We start from the raw sequence: 20,149 nt of genomic DNA, 5'->3' as shown, positions 1-20,149 counted from the left end.
CTCCCCCCCCTCCCTCGCTCTCTCCCCCCCTCCCTCGCTCTCTCCCCCCCCCTCCCTCGCTCTCTCTCCCCCCCTCCCTCGCTCTCTCCCCCCCCCTCCCTCGCTCTCTCCCCCCCCTCCCTCGCTCTCTCCCCCCCCTCCCTCGCTCTCTCCCCCCCTCCCTCGCTCTCTCCCCCCCCTCCCTCCATCTCTCCCCCCCCCCCCTCGCTCTCTCCCCCCCCTCCCTCGCTCTCTCCCCCCCCCCTCGCTCTCTCCCCCCCTCCCCCCCCTCTCTCGCTCTTCCCTCCCCCCCCCCCCCCTCTCTCGATCTTCCCTCCCTCCCCCCCCCTCTCTCGATCTTCCCTCCCTCCCCCCCCCTCTCTCGCTCTTCCCTCCCTCCCCCCCCCCTCTCGCTCTTCCCTCCCTCCCCCCCCCCCTCTCGGTCTTCCCTCCCTCCCCCCCCCCCTCTCTCGCTCTTCCCTCCCTTCCCCCCCCCCTCTCGCTCTTCCCTCCCTCCCCCCCCTCTCTCGCTCTTCCCTCCCTCCCCCCCCTCTCTCGCTCTTCCCTCCCTCCCCCCCCTCTCTCGCTCTTCCCTCCCTTCCCCCCCCCCCTCTCTCGCTCTTCCCCCTCTCTCCCTCTCTCATCATCGTTTCTCTCTGTCATGTTTAATTGGAAAAATTGTGTTCCCTGTTCCTGCTGAGTGCCCAGACCTGGGTAGCTGTAGTTGTGGTCAGTGATTTTGCTGTGGGAGGTGGACAGATAGTCAGTGATGGGAGGAACCCCCGGGCTCTGAGCTGGACCCTGACGGCAGCGTGTGTTGGGTCAGGTGGTCTGGGGGTTTCGGGTTGGGGGTCTTGGTGCCTCCTGTAATTGGAGATTCCAGCTGTTTATTGTAGTGTGATCTCTGGGACATCTGGAGGTGATTTCCGTGGAGACTCGGCCTTGGAATGTATCAGTTTGGTGTTGAGTATCATGGGCATTATAGGCTCTGCCTTCTGGGGAGAGGCGGGGCCTCCGAGGCCAGAGGCGGTCCTACTGTACCCGTGGAAACAGACGGCCCACCGGTCTGCTCTTTGACCCCCAGCCTTCACTCTCCCATTGGACGCGCTAGCCCTGAGATTGTCCCCAGCATTTGTATTCCCGAAGGATCGCGCATTTTAATGAATTTCATGTTTCAAGGTTAATCCACAAGCTCCCGCCCAGCCTCCACACCATCTCTCCGCACAGTTCCCGTTCAGGTCGCGAGATTGTGTGCTCCCACAGGTCCTAGCTTCCGTCCCTGGTCTGTGCGGTGTTACCTGGCTTTATGGGACAGCAGTTTGTGGGGCGGGTGGGGGCGGAGTTACACTCGGCCTCAGCACCTTTGCCTTCGGCTGTGGCCAATCCGCCAGGGTTCTGACTCCTGATTACTCCCCAGTGATTTCTGCTGATTTCTCCCTCAGCACTGCCCCTCCGACAGTGCGGCGCTCCCTCAGCACTGCCCCTCCGACAGTGCGGCGCTCCCTCAGCACTGCCCCTCCGACAGTGCGGCACTCCCTCAGCACTGCCCCTCCGACAGTGCGGCACTCCCTCAGCACTGCCCCTCCGACAGTGCGGCACTCCCTCAGCACTGCCCCTCCGACAGTGCGGCACTCCCTCAGCACTGCCCCTCCGACAGTGCGGCGCTCCCTCAGTACTGCCCCTCCGACAGTGCGGCACTCCCTCAGCACTGCCCCTCCGACAGTGCGGCGCTCTCTCAGTACTGCACTGGGAGTGTCGGCGTGGAATGTGAGCTCAAGTCTCTGGAGTGGGGCTCAAATCCACAACCTTCTGACTCGGAGGGGAATTTTGATTCCATGATCAGACCGTTCTCGCCGGTTAGTGACCATTGGTTAAGGATCAACAACAGCTTGCATTTATATAGTGCCTTAACAAAGTGAAATGTCCCAAGGCACTTCACACGTCTGTTATCATACAGAACGTTTGACACCGAGCCACATCGAGCCAGATGACCAAAAGCTCGGTCAATGAGGTAGCTTTTGAGGAGCATTTTAAAGGAGAGGCGGAGAGGCTTAGGGAGAGAATCCCAGAGCTTAGGGCCCAGGCAGCTGAAGGCACGGCCGCCAATGGTTGAGCGATGGGAATCAGTGATGCTCAAGACGGCAGAATTAGAGGAGCGCAGAGGAGGAGATTACAGAGATAGGGTGTAGGGATTGGAGGAGTTGTGTGTCTCTGTTCTCGCTCTCGCGTCTCTCTCGCTCTCGCGTCTCTCTCGCTCTCGCGTCTCTCTCGCTCTCGCGTCTCTCTCGCTCTCGCGTCTCTCTCGCTCTCGCGTCTCTCTCGCTCTCGCGTCTCTCTCGCTCTCGCGTCTCTCTCGCTCTCGCGTCTCTCTCGCTCTCGCGTCTCTCTCGCTCTCGCGTCTCTCTCTCTCGCTCTCGCGTCTCTCTCTCTCGCTCTCGCGTCTCTCTCGCTCTCGTTGGTGCTGGGTGAGGACAGAATCAGCCCCGGCAGTGGTGCCTGTCATTGGGCTGGCCTGTGATTCCTGCCCCAGGCTCGGGGTGAAGAATCCTTGTCCGGCCACAATAAAGGGAACTTCAAAAGAACGGAGAGTTCAGCAACGCTCTGGGGTCAGCAGCGTGAGTCACTGCAGGGGTTAAAGGTTAAAGGCCACAAGCAGTCAGTGAGTTATTTGTGGGTCATTAACAGGCTCCCAGAGACTGTGAAACACATAAGGTTCCGGGGCAGCTAAAGGTCATATTGAGGGGGCTCGATTTCAATGAATGCCGGTGCAACACGGACACGTGCTGGTGCCCTGGTGGAATCGCAGTGCCTGCTCCAGCTGGAGAGGGAGGAGGGGGAGGGAGGTGGGGGGAAGGGGCCAGTAGCAGGGAGGGGGTTTAAATCATTTGAGGCAATGCCACCTTGGGTTCTCCACCTGCAAATGCTGTTTCCAGGGAGGTGGGCTGCTGGGATGTGGAGGGGGGGGGGGAGAGGGCTGGGCTGCCGGGGGTGGGGGTGGGGAAGAGGGCTGGCTGTTTGGTGGGGTTTGGGCTGTGGAGGGGGTGGGAGAGGGCTGGGCTGTGGGGGGGGTGGAGTGGGCTGTGGGGAGGGGGAGGCTGGGCTGTGGGTGGGGGGTGGGTTTGGAGAGGGCTGGGTAGAGGGCGGTGGGGGGAGGGCTGTGGGGAGGGGAGGCTGGGCTGTGGGTGTGAGGGGGTGGGAGAGGGCTGGGCTGTGGGTGGGGGGTGGGTTGGGAGAGGGCTGGGCTGGGAGGGTGGTGGGGGAGTGGGCTGTGGAGGGCTTTGGGTGTGGGGGGAGGGCTGTGGGTGGGGGGTGGGTTGGGAGAGGGCTGGGTAGAGGGCGGTGGGGGGTGTGTTGGGAGAGGGCAGGGCTGGGGGGGTAGAGGGTGGTGGGGGAGTGGGCTGTGGAGGGCTGTGGGTGTGGGGGGAGGGCTGTGGGTGTGGGGGGGTGGGAGAGGGCTGGGCTGTGGGGGAGCAGGAGAGGGCTGGGCTGTGGGGGGGGCGGGGGTAGTGCTGGGCCCGGACAGACTGTAAACCTCTGCTCTCGCTGGGGAGCTGAATTCTGCATGGCGCCAGTATGCGAGAGAACATCGTAAAGCGTCTGTCTGCGGCCGGTGACTGCCCTTCAGTCTGTGAAATATTAACTGCAGCCTTTGGGCCTGTAAAACCCGAACACCAAATTAAAAGGGGCTCTTTATTTGCTTGGGCTCCGAGTTCACATCATGAGCACTTATCACCGGCTTTAGTAGCTGGGACTTGTGCTCCAGTTTGAGTTTTATGAAGCTTCCCCGGAGACTGGGCATTTGTTGTTGTGATGGACATGTAACGTGGCTCAGTGTGAGGGCAGGATCTGGGCTCACACACACAAACCTCTCCTTTGTTCCTCTGTACGTCAGCCTGTGATTTCCCCTGCTGCCTGTGTCCAGGGAGAGCTCTGAAATTGCCCTGCAGTTTCCCTAGTCCGTGAGTGAGAGAGAGAGACAGTGACTCTGGGGAGCAGAGCCTGGTGATTTTAACAGCTGCATGCATCAGCGGGTGTCCCGTTAAAGACCCCCCTTCATCCTCTGATATTAAAATAAAACTCGTTCAAAAGTGGGGGAGGGAGTCATTTTTAAAGTTTCACACATTTCTGGCAGACTGCTATTCTGGGGTGGAGTGTGGGCCCCACAGTCACAGGCTCTATGCTTGGATCACAGCCCAGTTATCTGTTGGATTGAAATTCTCTTAATATTGGGATTACATTCAGCCTCCGAGCCCCTGTGGCTTCAGTTGGTGAAGGCAGTGTGGGACACTGAGGCACACAGAGCAGGGGACAGGATTCAGTCTGCAAACTAGCTGATCTCTGCCATTTGGGGCTGAACCTTTATAAATGACCGTTTAGGCCCCAGCTGGAGTATTGTGAGGCATATATATTTACTGAGGCGTACGAAAGCATGGGCCTTACACTAAACATCCGTAAGACAAAGGTCCTCCACCAGCCTGTCCTCGTCACACAGCACTGCCCCCCAGTCATCAAGATCCACGACACGGCCCTGGACAACGTGGACCATTTCCCATACCCCGGGAGCCTCTTATCAACAAGAGCGGACATTGACCACGAGATTCAACACCGCCTCCAGTGCGCCAGTGCAGCCTTCGGCCGCCTGAGAAAAAGAGTGTTTCAAGGCCCTCAAATCTGCCACCAAGCTCGTGGTCTACAGGGCTGAAGTAATACCCGCCCTCCTATATGGCTCAGAGACATGGACCATGTACAGTAGACACCTCAAGTTGCTGGAGAAATACCACCAACGATGTCTCCGCAAGATCCTACAAATCCCCTGGGAGGACAGATGCACCAACGTTAGCGTCCTCGACCAGGCCAACATCCCCAGCATCGAAGCACTGACCACACTCGATCAGCTCCGTTGGGCGGGCCACATAGTTTGCATGCCCGACACGAGACTCCCAAAGCAAGCGCTCTACTCTGAACTCCTTCACGGCAAGCGAGCCAAAGGTGGGCAGGGGAAATGTTACAAGGACACCCTCAAAGCCTCCCTGATAAAGTGCAACATCCCCACCGACACCTGGGAGTCCCTGGCCAGAGACCGCCCTAAGTGAAGGAAGTGCATTTTGGAGGGCGCTGAGCACCTCGAGTCTCGTCGCCGAGAGCATGCAGAAAGCAAGGGCAGGCAGCGGAAGGAGCGTGCGACAAACCAGTCCCACCCTCCCCTTCCCTCAACCACTGTCTGTCCCACCTGTGACAGAGACTGTGGCTCCCGTATTGGACTGTTCAGCCAAGGACTAATTTTTAGAGTGGAAGCAAGTCTTCCTCGATTCTGAGGGACTGCCTATGATGATGATGCTTGGATCACAGCCCAGTTATCTGTTAGATTGACGTTCTCTTAATATTGGGATTAGATTTTATTGTGTTCCTAACACAGATGAGACTGCACACGGAGGTTAAAGTAACAGCGACCTCAGTCTTTATTGAGACACTCCAGAGTGAAGAACAGGCCTTAGGGGACCGGCTTATATACAGTGCTCCCAAGGGATGCTGGGATCCCTTGGGACTTCAGGGGATGTGCTCCCTGGTGGCGGAACATGGGAGTGCATGCTGCACAGATACACAACATATTCAATCTCCGAGCCCCTGTGGCTTCAGTTGGTGAAGGCAGTGTGGGACACTGAGGCACACAGAGCAGGGGACAGGATTCAGTCTGCAATACTAGCTGATCTCTGCCGTTTGGGGCTGAACCTTTATAAATCTCCGGTTAGGCCCCAGCTGGAGGATTGTGTCCAATTCTGGGCCCCGCACTTTAGGAAGGATGTGAAGGCCTTAGAGGGGATTGACCAGAATAGTCCCAGGGATGAGGGACTTCAGTTCCATGGAGAGACTGGAGAAGCTGGGGCTGTTCTCCTTAGAGCAGAGCATGTTAAGCGGAGATTTAATAGAGGTGTTCTGATAAGTAAATCAGGAGAAACTGTTCCCGGGGCAGGAGGGTCGGTAACCAGAGGGACACAGATTGACGATAATCGGCGATGGAACCTGAAGGGGAGGGGAGGAGAATGTTTTTACGCAGTGAGTTGTTGTGATTAGGAACGCGCTGCCTGAAAGGGCGGTGGGAGCAGATTCAATAGTGACTTTCAAAAGAAAATTGGATAAATACTTGAATGGGAAACGTTTTCAGGGCTATGGGAAAAGAGCAGGGGGAGTGGGACTAACTGGATCGCCCTGGCACAGGCTCGATGGGCTGAATGGCCTCCTCCTGTGCCATACCATTCTGTGCTCCTAACCGGGAAAGGAGATGTTTATCAGCCAGCAATCTTGCTGGAAAATTTGGGGGGAAATTCAACTCTGTGGAATGGAGAACCGGGTGGGTTGGACACTGACAGCCGAGCTGTTATTGCTCCCCCAGCAAAGTTTAATTTTAACCTGTGTTTGCGCCCAAACAGCGAGCACAGGAGACTCCTTGGCGACACCCTCCACAGTTGAACAGCCTGCCCGGGTCGGCGTGTATAGAATGGCACTCAGTTGAGGTGCGGCCATGCAGCCAGCACAGGAAGAGGCGGGTCACCTCTACACACACTTCCTGTGCTTCTGTCCTCATGTAGAATGGAAACATTCTATGTAAACTTGTCGCGTTGTAATTACCCCGTCTGGCCAGTGGAGGTGCTGCAGGGTCACCAGAACAAGGCAAGAATGTCTGACTTTTTAAAGGGAACATGAATTACAATTGGATGCCCGGGCCCAACTAACCCCTCACCTCTAACCTTGAATCACCTGAAGGTCGCGCTGGGCTTAACTCCACATGCGCACCTAGTTTTTTTTTGGCAGCTAGTTTTGCTAACTCATCAACTAGTTGACTAAAAGATTTTAAAGGTTGACGATAAAATGGAATCTGGTTTATTTTGCAAGTCTGAAGGAGATGAAATCAACACAACTTTCTCTTCTCCCTCAGCTGCTCCTGGGGAAGCAGATTGAACTGAAACGATATGAAATGGACGGAAGGAAAGTTCTGTTTTACTTCGATGAGGTAAGAAAGAAATTAAAGAATCAATTAAATTTTTAAAAACATCATCAGGAGAGGCCCAGGCTCCACCCCCGGCCTGTGCTGAGTTAGCTTGATCTCACCCAGTGTGGGACTGTGTCCCCACCACACAGAGCAGGAGGAGAGGCCCAGGTTCCAACCTCGGCCTATGTTGAGTTAGCCTGATCTCACTGAGTTAAAATCAGCACAGAAACGAACCATTCGGCCCATCTAATTAATGCTTCAAATTTACCTTCCATAGACCAGTATTCTGACCCTTGTACCCGCCCTGTTCCCTCAGCCATAAATTCCCCCTTTCCTTCAACAACTGATAAGAACATAAGAAATAGGAGCAGGAGTCGGCCATTCGGCCCCTCGAGCCTGCTCTGCCATTCAATGAGATCACGGCTGATCTTCTACCTCAACTCCACCTTCCTGCACTGTCCCCATGTCCCTAGATTCCCTTAATATCCAAAAATCTAACGATCTCAGACTTGAATATACTCAAAGGCTGAGCCTCCATGGCCCTCTGGGAAAGAGAATTCCAAAGATTCACCACCCTCTGAGTGAAGAAGTTTCTCCTCATCTCAGTCCTAAATGGTCGCCCCCTTATCCTGAGACTGTGACCCCTGGTCCTAGACTCCCCAGCCCGGGGGAAACATCCTCCCTGCATCTACCCTGTCAAGCCCTGTTACTGCATTTCGCCACATTATATTCCATTTGCCATGTTCTTGCCCACTCACTTAGCCTGCCTATATCCCCTTGAAGCCTCTTGGCATCCTCCTCACAACCTGATCTAACCTATTCTTAAATGTTGGAATGGTCTCTGTTTCCATCATTAACTCCGGGCGTGTATTCCACAACTTAACCTGTTGTTTGTGGGAGCTTGCTGTGCACAGATTGGCTGCTGCGTTTCCTACATTACAACAGTGACTATACTTCAAAAAATACTTCATTGGCCGTGAAGCACTTTGGGACATCCTGAGGTCGTGAAAGGCGCTATATAAATGCAAATCCTTACTTTAAATGTTGAATGGGATAGAATGTGGATCTACATGTGGACCATCTCAGTCTCTCTCTCTCTCTCTCTCTCTCTCTCTCTCTCTCTGCTCAGATCCCCAGCCAGTGTATGACCTGTGTCCAGTTCTCTGCATACCGGGAGTACATCATTGGGAAAACCGCTCCTGTCCCGGTCAAAGTGTACGACTACTATGAGCCAGGTAGGGTCTGGCAGCGAGGCACAGCATGGTCCTGTGGTTCGGGTTCCCAACTCTCCGGGATCGCCCTGGGGTCTCCAGGAATTGAAGACTAATCTCCAGTGCCTCGCTGTGAGCAAAACCGGGAGAAAAATCATGGGGCCTATTCAAAAAATCATTGCCGATCAACACTTCTGTTTACAAAAGCAAAATATTGCGGATGCTGGAAATCTGAAATAAAAAGCGAAAATGCTGGAAATACTCAGCGGGTCGGGCAGCATCTGTGGAGCGATAAATCGAGTTAATGTTTCAGCTCGAGCGCCCTGGAGCTGGGAAACATTGGAGATGTAACCGGTTTTTAAGCAAGTGTCTCTCTCAGTCTCTTAGGCAGTCCCTCGGAGTTGAGGATGACTTGCTTCCACGCTAAAAGTGAGTTCTCCGGTGACTGGTGAGTCCGATGCAGGAATTACAGTCTCTGTCACAGGTGGGGCAGACAGTGGTTGAAGGGACGGGTGGGTGGGGTACGTGGGTTGCTGTGCGCTCCTTCCGTTGTCGACGCTTGGCTTCAGCTTGCTCTCGGCGACGAGACTCGAGGTGCTCAGCGCCCTCCCAGATGCTTTTCCTCCACTTTGAGCGGCCTTGGGCCAGGGACTCCCAGGTGTCGGTGGGGACTTTGGGGGTGTCCTTGAAACGTTTCCTCTGCCCATCTGGGGCTGGCTTGCCGTGTAGGAGTTCCGAGGAGAGCGCTTGCTTTGGGAGCCTCATGTCAGGCATGCGGACAATTGTGGGCCCGCTCAACAAGTGTAGGGGAAGGGGAGGAACAAACAAAAGGGAAAGTCTGTGATTGGGTGGAAGACAGAAGAGATTAAATGACAAAAGGGATGATGGTGCAAGGCCAAAGGAGATGGTAATGGGACAAGTAAAGAAACAAAAGATGGGTCTAAAGGAGCTGTAAATGGCCACAGCAGAACCATTACCAGCAACTGGTGCCCGAGAGAATGGGAGCAGTGGTTATGGCCTGAAATTGTTGAACTCTGTGTTGGGTCCCGAAGGCTGTAAAACGCCTAATCGAAAGAAGAGGTGCTGTTCCACGAAACACTTCTTGTTAATTATAAAAATATTGGAGATTAGGAAAGACTAGGCTGTTTGACAATCAAGAATCATCCAATCGGTCAACGAGGAGTCTGTTCACTTTCCGATTGGCTGTGGGAAGACAGGTCGCCGCGAGGATAGGGCGTGCCGGGCGACCAATGGCGGGGGAGCCTGGGGGTGGGTCACCGCGAGGCTGTGGGGTGCCAGGCGACCAATGGCGGGGGAGCATGGGGGCGGGTCACTGCGAGGCTGTGGGGTGCCGGGTGACCAATGGTGGGGGAGCGCGGGGGCGGGACAGTTGGAGGGAGGTGGTCATGTGATCAGACCTCCAGGAATACGTCCGACCAACGTTGGCGATCCCTAGCTGTGGGCCCTTGGCCTTCGGGAGCTGCCCACACGCTTGCCGATTGAAATGGGTTCGAGACCCAGTGGGAATGGCCCCATGGGCATCAAACACTGACAGCCATTTGCAGCAACTACAGCTGCCGATTCCCTTTCAGAAGGCTGATTCAGCAGGCCGAGCCCCGGGACTGGCATCTTCCAGATTCATGGCATGGGGAGAGTCGGGACACTCGCCGAACAACCTTGGAAAGCTCATTTCCATATTAAAATGAGCTCTGTGCGTGCCAGTCCCACAGCCTCGACCGTGACCCCGAACGAGACTCCCCGACCGAGACACCCCTCCCCCAGTCCCGACCGAGACGCCCCCCTCCCCCAGCCCCGACCGAGACACCCCTCCCCCCTCCCCCAGCCCCGACCGAGCTCCCAACCGTGCCGGTCCCACAAACCTGATTCATTACCCACTGATATCTAAAATGTAAGAATTATACCACGTGGTGTTTTCTTTCTAAAGTGAATGATTTGTTATGCTCCATAATTTAAAACCGGAGCTATTTATTCCAGTTTTGTCGCAGCCTCTTTATTGAATTACACCCAGAGCCGGTGAGCTGGGACAGTGAGTCTAACAGAGCACGATCCCAGGCTCAACCCATGGTCTGTTCGGTGATCGCTTCCCTGGACTCGGGGGGCCTGCCAGCTTAGCAACTAATCTGCTCACATCGGCACTGTGGGCTGGAGCTCAGTGACGTTGCTTTAGGTCAATGCTACGGAGACCCACTGATGTAGGATTTGGACCGTCGCTATGGAGACCGACTGATGTAGGATTTGGACCGTTGCTATGGGGATCCAATGATGTAGATTTGGACCGTTGCTATGGAGACCCACTGATGTAGGATTTGGGTGAGTTAGATCCAAGTAAGTTATTCTGTCGTGTACAGAATTTAAGCACAAAGGCTCCATTTATAAATTCAGGACAGCAAAGGAAAATCGGAATGCAGGAGGATGTTTTGTAGTGAAGTGCTGGTGAGTCAGAGGAGCCAATCACCAGCACGGGTTGGGAAGGAGAAACCTTAATGGGTTTCAAAATGAACTAGAGAGGTTCTGTTCAACAATAGGATTCCGCGTTGTTCAAAATGCACCAAAGGGACACTGGATCGGTTTGCTAGATGGGCTGAAGGGCTTCTCCTGTCTGAAACTCTGACAAAACTACTATACCGGTTACTATGGGGTTCACTGAATTGACAGTTGAACTTTTACTTGTGGGGAAGGTCAAAAAGCGAGCTTTGGGAGGTCGAGCACAGAGCACAGCCATCCACTGGCAATGCTGAGCTCTGTCTCTGCACTGGGTGAGGCAGTGTGTGCGGTGTCTCTGCACTGGGTGAGGCAGTGTGTACGGTGTCTCTGCACTGGGTGAGGCAGTGTGTACGGTGTCTCTGCACTGGGTGAGACAGTGTGTACAGTGTCTATGCACTGGGTGAGACAGTGTGTACAGTGTCTCTGCACTGGATGGGGCAGTGTGTACAGTGTCTCTGCACTGGATGATGCAATGTGTACAGTGTGCACTGGATGAGGCAGCGTGTGCACTGGATGAGGCAGCGTGAAGTGTGTGATGCAGTGTGTACCGTGGCTCTGCACTGGATGATGCAGTGTGTGCACTGGATGAGGCAGTGTTTCTGCACTGGATAAGGCCGTGTGTACAGTGTCTCTGCACTGGATAATGCAGTGTGTAATGTGTCTCTGCGCTGGATAATGCAGTGTGTACAGTGTCTCTGCGCTGGATGATGCCGTGTGTATGGTGTTTCTGCACTGGATGGGGCAGTGTGTACAGTGTCTCTGCACTGGATGATGCAATGTGGCAGTGTGTGCACTGGGTGAGGCAGTGTGTGCACTGGGTGAGGCAGTGTGTACAGTGTATCTGCACTGGATGAGGCTGTGATGCAGTGTTTACAGTGTATCTGCACTGGATAATGCAGTGTGTACAGTGTCTCTGCACTGGATAATGCAGTATGTACAGTGTCTCTGCACTGGGTGATGCAGTGTGTACAGTGTCTGCACTGGATAATGCAGTGTGTACAGTGTCCGCACTGGATAATGCAGTGTGTACAGTGTCCGCACTGGATAATGCAGTGTGTACAGTGTCTGCACTGGATAATGCAGTGTGTACAGTGTCTCTGCACTGGATAATGCAGTGTGTACAGTGTCTCTGCACTGGATGATTCAACGTGTACAGTGTGTGCACTGGATGAGGCAGTATCTCTGCACTGTATAATGCAGTGTGTACAGTGTCTCTGCACTGGATGGTACAGTGTCTCTGCACTGGATGATGCAGTGTGTACAGTGTCTCTGCACTGGATGATGCAGTGTGTACAGTGTCTCTGCACTGGATGATGCAGTGTGTACAGTGCCTCTGCACTGGGTGATGCAGTGTGTACAGTGTCTCTGCACTGGATGATGCAATGTGTACAGTGTGTGCACTGGATGAGGCAGTGTGCACTGGGTGATGCAGTGTGTACAGTGTCTCTGCACTGGATGATGCAGTGTCTGCACTGGGTGAGACCGCGTGTTTCATGCGTTTTGATGATCTTCTTGCTCCTGCAGCATTCGAGGCGACGCGGTTTTACAACGTGAGTGAAACGAGCCCCCTGGCCCGCGAGCTGTGCGATGGGACCTCCTGCAATGAGGTAGAAAGCTCAGCCAATCAGTGGATAGGTATGTAATGAAATTTGATGGAGAATTTAAGAATGATGCCACCAAAAGCCTTTTTTCCGAAGTGAACGATTTGTTCTCGGGGCCGTGAGGTGGCGAGGTGCTGCAGTCCATTCCCTAGGTTGGAACCGCCGCGGCTACAGGGGGGGACGGGGGGGAGATACAGGGGTGCTCTGCCCCGGGTAGTGTCGGGTTTTGTGTGTGTGTGGTGCTGCACCCGTCCGGGGTGACTGTTGAGCTTTCCACCACATCGCTGACTTTGAACCTTGTAGAAGGCGGAGAGGGATTGAGGGCTCAGGAGGTGCGCCCCTCATCACGGAGTGCCCCCCTGTCCTGTTCCTGTGGCCATGGTGCTGCTATGGTTGCTCCAGTTCTGCTCCTGATCGATGGTGGTCCCCAAGATGGTGATGGTAGGGGGAGGTGAGGCGGGCAAGGCTCTTCTCTCGATCGAGATGGTCATTTACCTGGCACCTCTGTGGCATGAATGTCACCCGCCCAAGCCTGGATGTTGTGCAGGTCCTGCTGTGTACACAGCTTGGGCTGCTTCACCATCAGTCGGAGTTGTGAATGGAGCTGAACACTGTGCAGTCATCAGCGACCAGCCCCAGTCCACACCTTGTGATGGAGGGAAGGTGACTGAAGCTGCTAGAGATGGATACGCTGACTCACCTGGACAGGTGCAGCCCCCTGCTCTCACTTCCACTGATCGGGTCCACCCAACGTTCTTCGATCGACGTTTGCTTATAACTGGGTGGGGGTTGGGGGTGGGGGCGCGGTCTCTCCTCTTCGGAGCGCATTGAGAAAAGAACAGAGAAAGACTTGCGTTTATATAGCGCCTTTCACGACCACCGGACCCCTCAACCCCTCAAAGTGCTTTACAGCCAATTAAGTTCTTTTGGAGTGCAGTCACTGTTGTAATTTGGGGAAACACGGCAGCCAACATGCGCACAGCAAGCTCCCACACACAGCAATGTGATAATGACCCAGATCATCTGTTTGTTACGTTGATTTGAGGGATAAACATTGGCCCCAGGACACCGGGGAGAACTCCCCCTGCTCTTCTTCGAAATAGTGCCGTGGGATCTTTTACATCTGGTGGTCATGAAAGGCGCTATATAAATGCAAGTCTGTCTTTTTTGTGTTCTCTCCCTCCCCCCTCCCCCAGCGCTGCCTGAAGTTCGTTGTAAACAAGTCAATATACTCGTGTTGAGACCTGTCCCCGGAACCCGTTGACAATTTACAGCCCAGTCTCCCGATGAGGCAGACAGCTGAGCCAGGCAGGCCCTTGCTCAGCGGGCTGGAGCCCGAGGGCAGGCTCCTCACTGGGGTGTACATTTACACGGCAGGCTTGCAGTGGCTGGACCTCCTCATTACAGGTAGTTTATGGCCAGGCCTGGTTCTGCTCCACAGCATTCTGCTTTCTTTAAAACTTACCTCATAGCTGTCAACTGGGAGCTAATGAAACGCAGTCCCATATAATAACGGCTCATTACAGCCGGCCCACTCAAGCCCAGGCAGCAGCTGCCCTGCTCCCCACAGTCGCAACATGACATTGTGGAGGAATGTGAGGAGCGTTCACTCGGAGACAAGCTCGTCAAATCCACAGGGAAAGCAGGAAGTAGCGTTCCTCATCCCCTTCCTCCCATTCCCTCCTCCCTCGCCCCCCCCCTCCCATTCCCTCCTCCCTCGCCCCCCCCTCCCATTCCCTCCTCCCTCGCCCCCCCCCCTCCCATTCCCTCCTCCCTCGCCCCCCCCCTCCCATTCCCTCCTCCCTCGCCCCCCCCTCCCATTCCCTCCTCCCTCGCCCCCCCCCTCCCATTCCCTCCTCCCTCGCCCCCCCCTCCCATTCCCTCCTCCCTCGCCCCCCCCTCCCATTCCCTCCTCCCTCGCCCCCCCCTCCCATTCCCTCCTCCCTCGCCCCCCTCCCGTTCCCTCCTCCCTCGCCCCCCTCCCGTTCCCTCCTCCCTCGCCCCCCTCCCATTCCCTCCTCCCTCGCCCCCCTCCCATTCCCTCGCCCCCTCCCATTCCCTCCTCCCTCGCCCCCCTCCCATTCCCTCCTCCCTCGCCCCCCTCCCATTCCCTCCTCCCTCGCCCCCCCTCCCATTCCCTCCTCCCTCGCCCCCCCTCCCATTCCCTCCTCCCTCGCCCCCCTCCCATTCCCTCCTCCCTCGCCCCCCTCCCATTCCCTCCTCCCTCGCCCCCCTCCCATTCCCTCCTCCCTCGCCCCCCTCCCATTCCCTCCTCCCTCGCCCCCCTCCCATTCCCTCCTCCCTCGCCCCCCTCCCATTCCCTCCTCCCTCGCCCCCCTCCCATTCCCTCCTCCCTCGCCCCCCTCCCATTCCCTCCTCCCTCGCCCCCCTCCCATTCCCTCCTCCCTCGCCCCCCTCCCATTCCCTCCTCCCTCGCCCCCCCCTCCCATTCCCTCCTCCCTCGCCCCCCCCTCCCATTCCCTCCTCCCTCGCCCCCCCCCTCCCATTCCCTCCTCCCTCGCCCCCCCCCTCCCATTCCCTCCTCCCTCGCCCCCCCCCTCCCATTCCCTCCTCCCTCGCCCCCCCCCTCCCATTCCCTCCTCCCTCGCCCCCCCCTCCCATTCCCTCCTCCCTCGCCCCCCCCTCCCATTCCCTCCTCCCTCGCCCCCCCCTCCCATTCCCTCCTCCCTCGCCCCCCTCCCGTTCCCTCCTCCCTCGCCCCCCTCCCGTTCCCTCCTCCCTCGCCCCCCTCCCATTCCCTCCTCCCTCGCCCCCCTCCCATTCCCTCGCCCCCTCCCATTCCCTCCTCCCTCGCCCCCCTCCCATTCCCTCCTCCCTCGCCCCCCTCCCATTCCCTCCTCCCTCGCCCCCCCCTCCCATTCCCTCCTCCCTCGCCCCCCCCTCCCATTCCCTCCTCCCTCGCCCCCCTCCCATTCCCTCCTCCCTCACCCCCCTCCCATTCCCTCCTCCCTCGCCCCCCTCCCATTCCCTCCTCCCTCGCCCCCCTCCCATTCCCTCCTCCCTCGCCCCCCTCCCATTCCCTCCTCCCTCGCCCCCCTCCCATTCCCTCCTCCCTCGCCCCCCTCCCATTCCCTCCTCCCTCGCCCCCCTCCCATTCCCTCCTCCCTCGCCCCCCTCCCATTCCCTCCTCCCTCGCCCCCCTCCCATTCCCTCCTCCCTCGCCCCCCCCCTCCCATTCCCTCCTCCCTCGCCCCCCCCCTCCCATTCCCTCCTCCCTCGCCCCCCTCCCATTCCCTCCTCCCTCGCCCCCCTCCCATTCCCTCCTCCCTCGCCCCCCCCCCTCCCATTCCCTCCTCCCTCGCCCCCCCCCCCCTCCCATTCCCTCGCCCCTCGCAACCCCGTCCATTCCATCTCCCGTCCCGTCTCCGCCCACAATGACTCTGTAGGCAGTGGCACCATCCTGTGTGGTACTGAACCACATGGTATAGGCTCGATTGGCCAGTTTGTGTGTCTGGCTGACATTTTCGTCAGTTCGCAAAGACTAGGAGGCCCCTGACATCAAATGTCAGCCGTGGCTCAGTGGACAGCACTCTCTTAAGTTACAAGGTCTTGGGTTTAAGTCCTATTCCAGGGACTTGAGCCCATAATCCAGGCTGACACTCCCAGTGCAGTACTGAGGGAGCACTACACTGTCGGAGGGGCAGTACTGAGGGAGCGCCGCACTGAGGGAGGGGCAGTACTGAGGGAGCACTGCACTGAGGGAGCTGCTGTCTTTCGGATGAGACGTGAAATCAAGGTGGCGTCTGCTCTCTCAGGTGGACATAAACATTCCCATGGCACTATTTCGAAGAAGAGCAGGGGAGTTCTCCCCGGTGTCCTGGGGCCAATATTTATCCCTCAACCAACATCACTAAAAACAGATTATCTGGTCATTATCACATTGCTGTTTGTGGGAGCTTGCTGTGCACAAATTGGCTTCTGTGTTTCACACATTACAACAGTGACCACACTCCAAAAGTACTTCATTGGCTGTAAAGTGCTTTGGGACGATCGAGGTGGTGAACTGCGCTGGCTGATCTCGGGTATGTTAATCAGGACACGACTATCGATCTCCGAGCCCCTGGACTCCAAAACCAGCCAGGCTTCCAGCTCCTGATCACCTCCCGGTGAAGCTCCCTGCCGGTAAGTGCCTGTGTGTGGGCACCAGCTGAGGACAGGATCCCTCTCGGTGGTTGTGCCCCCCATGGTTGAATGCCCTGTCCGGCAAGAATGGGCACTTGACCAAGGTCCTGGAGGACTCCGCTGTTGTCAACCGGGCCCCCAGCCAGATCAGCGCCTTCAACAACAACAACAACAACAAATTGCATTTATGTAGCTTCCCTAATGTTGTAAAATGTCCCAAGGCGCTTCACAGGAGCGATTATCAAACAAAATTTGACACCGAGCCACATGAGATATTCGGGCAGGTGACCAAAGACTTGGGCAAAGAGGTAGGTTTTAAGGAGCGTCTTAAAGGAGGCGAGAGAGGTGGAGAGGTTTAGGGAGGGAGTCCCAGAGCTTGGGGCCCAGGCAGCTGAAGGCACGACCACCAGTGGTGGAGCGATTAAAATCAGAGCATATGCAAGAGGCCAGAATTGGAGGAGCGCAGAGATCTCGGAGGGTTGTGGGGCTGGAGGAGATTACAGAGATAGGGAGGGGCGAGGGCCATGGAGGGATTTCAAAACAAGGATGAGAATTTTAATATCGAGGCGTTGCTAGACCGGGAGCCAATGTAGGTCGGCGAGCACGGGGGGTGATGGGTGTGCGGGACTTGGTTAGTATAGGAGAGGGAGAGGACTGGAAATTATAAGTGCATTCCTTGGTAAATCAGCCGTCACACGCCTAAATCTCTGGAGGAACAATGCAGTAACAGTGGACGCTGTTGGGCAGTGCTAACTGCAGCTGCCCCAGTGATGTAACCACAAAACTTCTGCTGTGTTTTGGAAACACCCCTCGGGCATAATACTGCACTTACTGTCACCATGACAACCGCCCCGCTCATAATAAAATTATAAACAAATACTCCCATGCAACCTCTTAGCCTTCCTTTACCAGTCGCTAACATCTTTAAACAGACACAGGGAGGATTTTGCCCTCCCCACCCGATGTACCACAACCTCAGGAAGGACATATTGGCCGTAGATTCACCAGAATGGTACCAGGACTGAAAGGGTTAAATGACTAGGGCAGCTTGCAAAGACTGGGCTTGTATTCCCTCGAGTGTAGTGGATTATGGGGTGATCTAATTGAGGTGTTTAAGATGATTTAAAGGATTCGATAGCGTAGAGCGAGAGAATCTATTTCCTCTGGTGGGGGGGATTCCAGAATGATAACATAAGAAATAGGAGCAGGAGTCGGCCCCTCGAGCCTGCTCCGCCATTTAATACCATCATGGCTGATCTGATCATGGACACAGCTCCACTTCCCTGCCCGCTCCCCATAACCCTTGACTCCATTATCGCTCAAAAATCTGTCTATCTCCGCCTTAAATATATTCAACGACCCAGCCTCCACAGCTCTCTGGGGCAGAGAATTCCACAGATTTACAACCCTCTGAGAGAAGAAAGTTTGCTCTCACTAGGCCAGGGCACTGAGGCCAACAGGTGTAAACCAATCGCGGCCCCGACTGGGATTGAACTGTGACCGTCTCAACCATAAGCTCACTGGGCAGTGCCTCAACCAACCCGGCCATTGAGGGGATTTGATGCCTGATATTAAATCCAACACTGGGTTTTCCGTCCTGAGCAATTATAAACCAGCTCATTGGATTCTCTCTTCCTTTGGATCAGGATTATATTGAACATTTTCCTGCTTGGATCAGACATTCTATTCCATGGGGGTAAATGGGAAGGGGTTTGGTCCGTTGGGATTCTGTACAATGGAGCTGAATGACCCAAAACAGATTATCTGCTCAGTTGTTTCATTGCTGTGTGTGGGAGCTTGCTGTGCGCAAATTGGCTGCTGTGTTTCCTACATTACAACAGTGACTACACTCCAAAAGTATTTTATTGGCTGTAAAGTGTTTTGAGATGTCCCGAGGTTGTGAAAGGTGCTATATAAATGCAGTACATGCTTTCTGAGCAGGAAAGAAAGACTTGCATTTCTATAGCGCCTTTCACAACCATCAGGCCTCCCAAAGCGCTTTACAGCCAATGAAGTACTGTTGAAGAGCAGTCACTGTTGTAATGTGGGAAACGCAGCAACCAATTTGCGCACAGCAAGCTCCCACACACAGCAATGTGATGACCTGATACTCTTTTTTTTAGTAATGTTGATTGAGGGATAAATATTGGCCAAGACACCAGGGATAACTCTCCTGCTCTTCTTCGAAATAGTGCCGTGGGATCTTTTACGTCTTAAGGTGGAGAGCAGATGGGGCCTCGGTTTAACGTCTCATCTAAAAGATGGCATCTCCGACAGCGCGGCGCTCCCTCAGCACTGCATTGTCAGCCTGGATTTTTGTGCTCACGTCTCTGGACTTGGGACTTGAACCCCCAACCTTTGAAATCCAAGGTGAGGGTGCTGCTCACTGAACCACAGCTGACACACACACTGTTGTCTGAGCGAGATCTGGCTTCCGAGAGTGTACCCTGGCACAGCAGAGAAGTCAGTTCTGTCTGTACACCACTCAACCTTTCTGCCTATTCTTTGTCAAGCTTCCTCTGGCTTTGGGCGCTGAGTCTGGGGGTGATGGAGAGGGGGCAGTTGGTTACCACGGTGCCAATCGGTGTAAATGTACCCTCTGCAGGATGATTACAGAATTTATATATCCGATTTCTCATCTAAATGCTGCTCCTTAGCAGCACCATCCGAAGACACGATGTCGGGTTCCACACGTACACTGACTGCACCCAGCTCTACCTCACCACCATCACTCCCGACCCCTCCAAGGTCTCTGATTTGTCACGCTGCTTGTCCGACATCCAGTACTGGATGAGCAGAAGTTTCCTCCAACTAAATAGTGGGACGACTAAAACTACTGTCTTCTGTTCCCGCCACAAACTCTCTTCCCCAGCCCCCGATCTCTGTGTGGTCACTGTCTGGGGCTGAACCCATCGGCTCAGATCTTTGGCGTCCTGTTTGACCCCGAGTGTAGCTTCCGCCCCCCCCCCCCCCATATCCTCCACCTCCGTAACATCGCCCGTCTCCGCCCCTGTCTCAGCTCATCCGCTGCAGAAGCCCTCATCCGTGCCTCTGTTACCTCTAGACTGTGACCATTCCAACGCACTCCTGGCTGGCCTCCCACATTCTACCCTACGTAAACGAGAGGTGATCCAAAACTCGGCTACCCCCGTGTCCTAACTCGCACCGAATCCCGCTCACCCATCACCCCCTGTGCTCGCTGACCTACATTGGCTCCCGGTTAAGCAACGTCTCGATTTTAAAATTCTCATCCTCCTGTTCAAATCCCTCCATGACCTCGCCCCTCCCTATCTCTGTAACCCCCTCCAGCTCCGCAACCCTCCGAGATCTCTGCGCTCCTCTAATTCTGCCCTTTTGCACATCCCACGATTTCCATCGGTGGCCGTGCCTTCAGCTGCCTGGGGCCCTGAGCTGTGGAACTCCCTCCCGAAACCTCTCCGCCTCTCTAACCTCCTTTAAGACGCTCCTTAAAACCTACCTCTTTGACCAAGCTTTTGGTCACCTGCCCTAATATCTCCTCGTGGCTCGCTGTCAAATTTTGTTTGATAATCGCTCCTGTGAAGCGTCTTGGTACGTTTTACTACATTGCAGGCGCTATATAAATGCAAGTTGTTGTTGTGCTGGAGCCCAGCCCATCGCCCCCTTGCTGACCCCGGGAGGAACCTGGTCTCCTGAAAGGGCTAAAGGGCCGGACACGATCAGAATGATTGAACGCTTTGTGT

At 55.6% G+C, this 20,149-nt stretch overlaps 1 protein-coding gene across 1 annotated transcript in view; it reads left to right on the top strand.

The window, feature by feature from the left end:
- The window catches only part of cpamd8 (C3 and PZP like alpha-2-macroglobulin domain containing 8), a 110,137-nt gene that overhangs the window by 83,359 nt on the left and 6,629 nt on the right, over positions 1-20,149 (top strand). Inside the window, exons 35-37 of the mRNA XM_070861074.1 lie at positions 6,914-6,988; positions 8,097-8,202; positions 12,208-12,318. Of these exons, the coding sequence (XP_070717175.1) occupies positions 6,914-6,988; positions 8,097-8,202; positions 12,208-12,318 (292 nt within the window). The remainder of the gene's footprint in view (positions 1-6,913; positions 6,989-8,096; positions 8,203-12,207; positions 12,319-20,149) is intronic.

Source organism: Pristiophorus japonicus, chromosome 18 (assembly GCF_044704955.1).
Source record: "Pristiophorus japonicus isolate sPriJap1 chromosome 18, sPriJap1.hap1, whole genome shotgun sequence".
Lineage (NCBI taxonomy): Eukaryota > Metazoa > Chordata > Chondrichthyes > Pristiophoridae > Pristiophorus > Pristiophorus japonicus.
The sequence above is the reverse complement of the archived record's forward strand: the minus strand, read 5'-3'. Positions and strand labels throughout refer to the sequence as shown.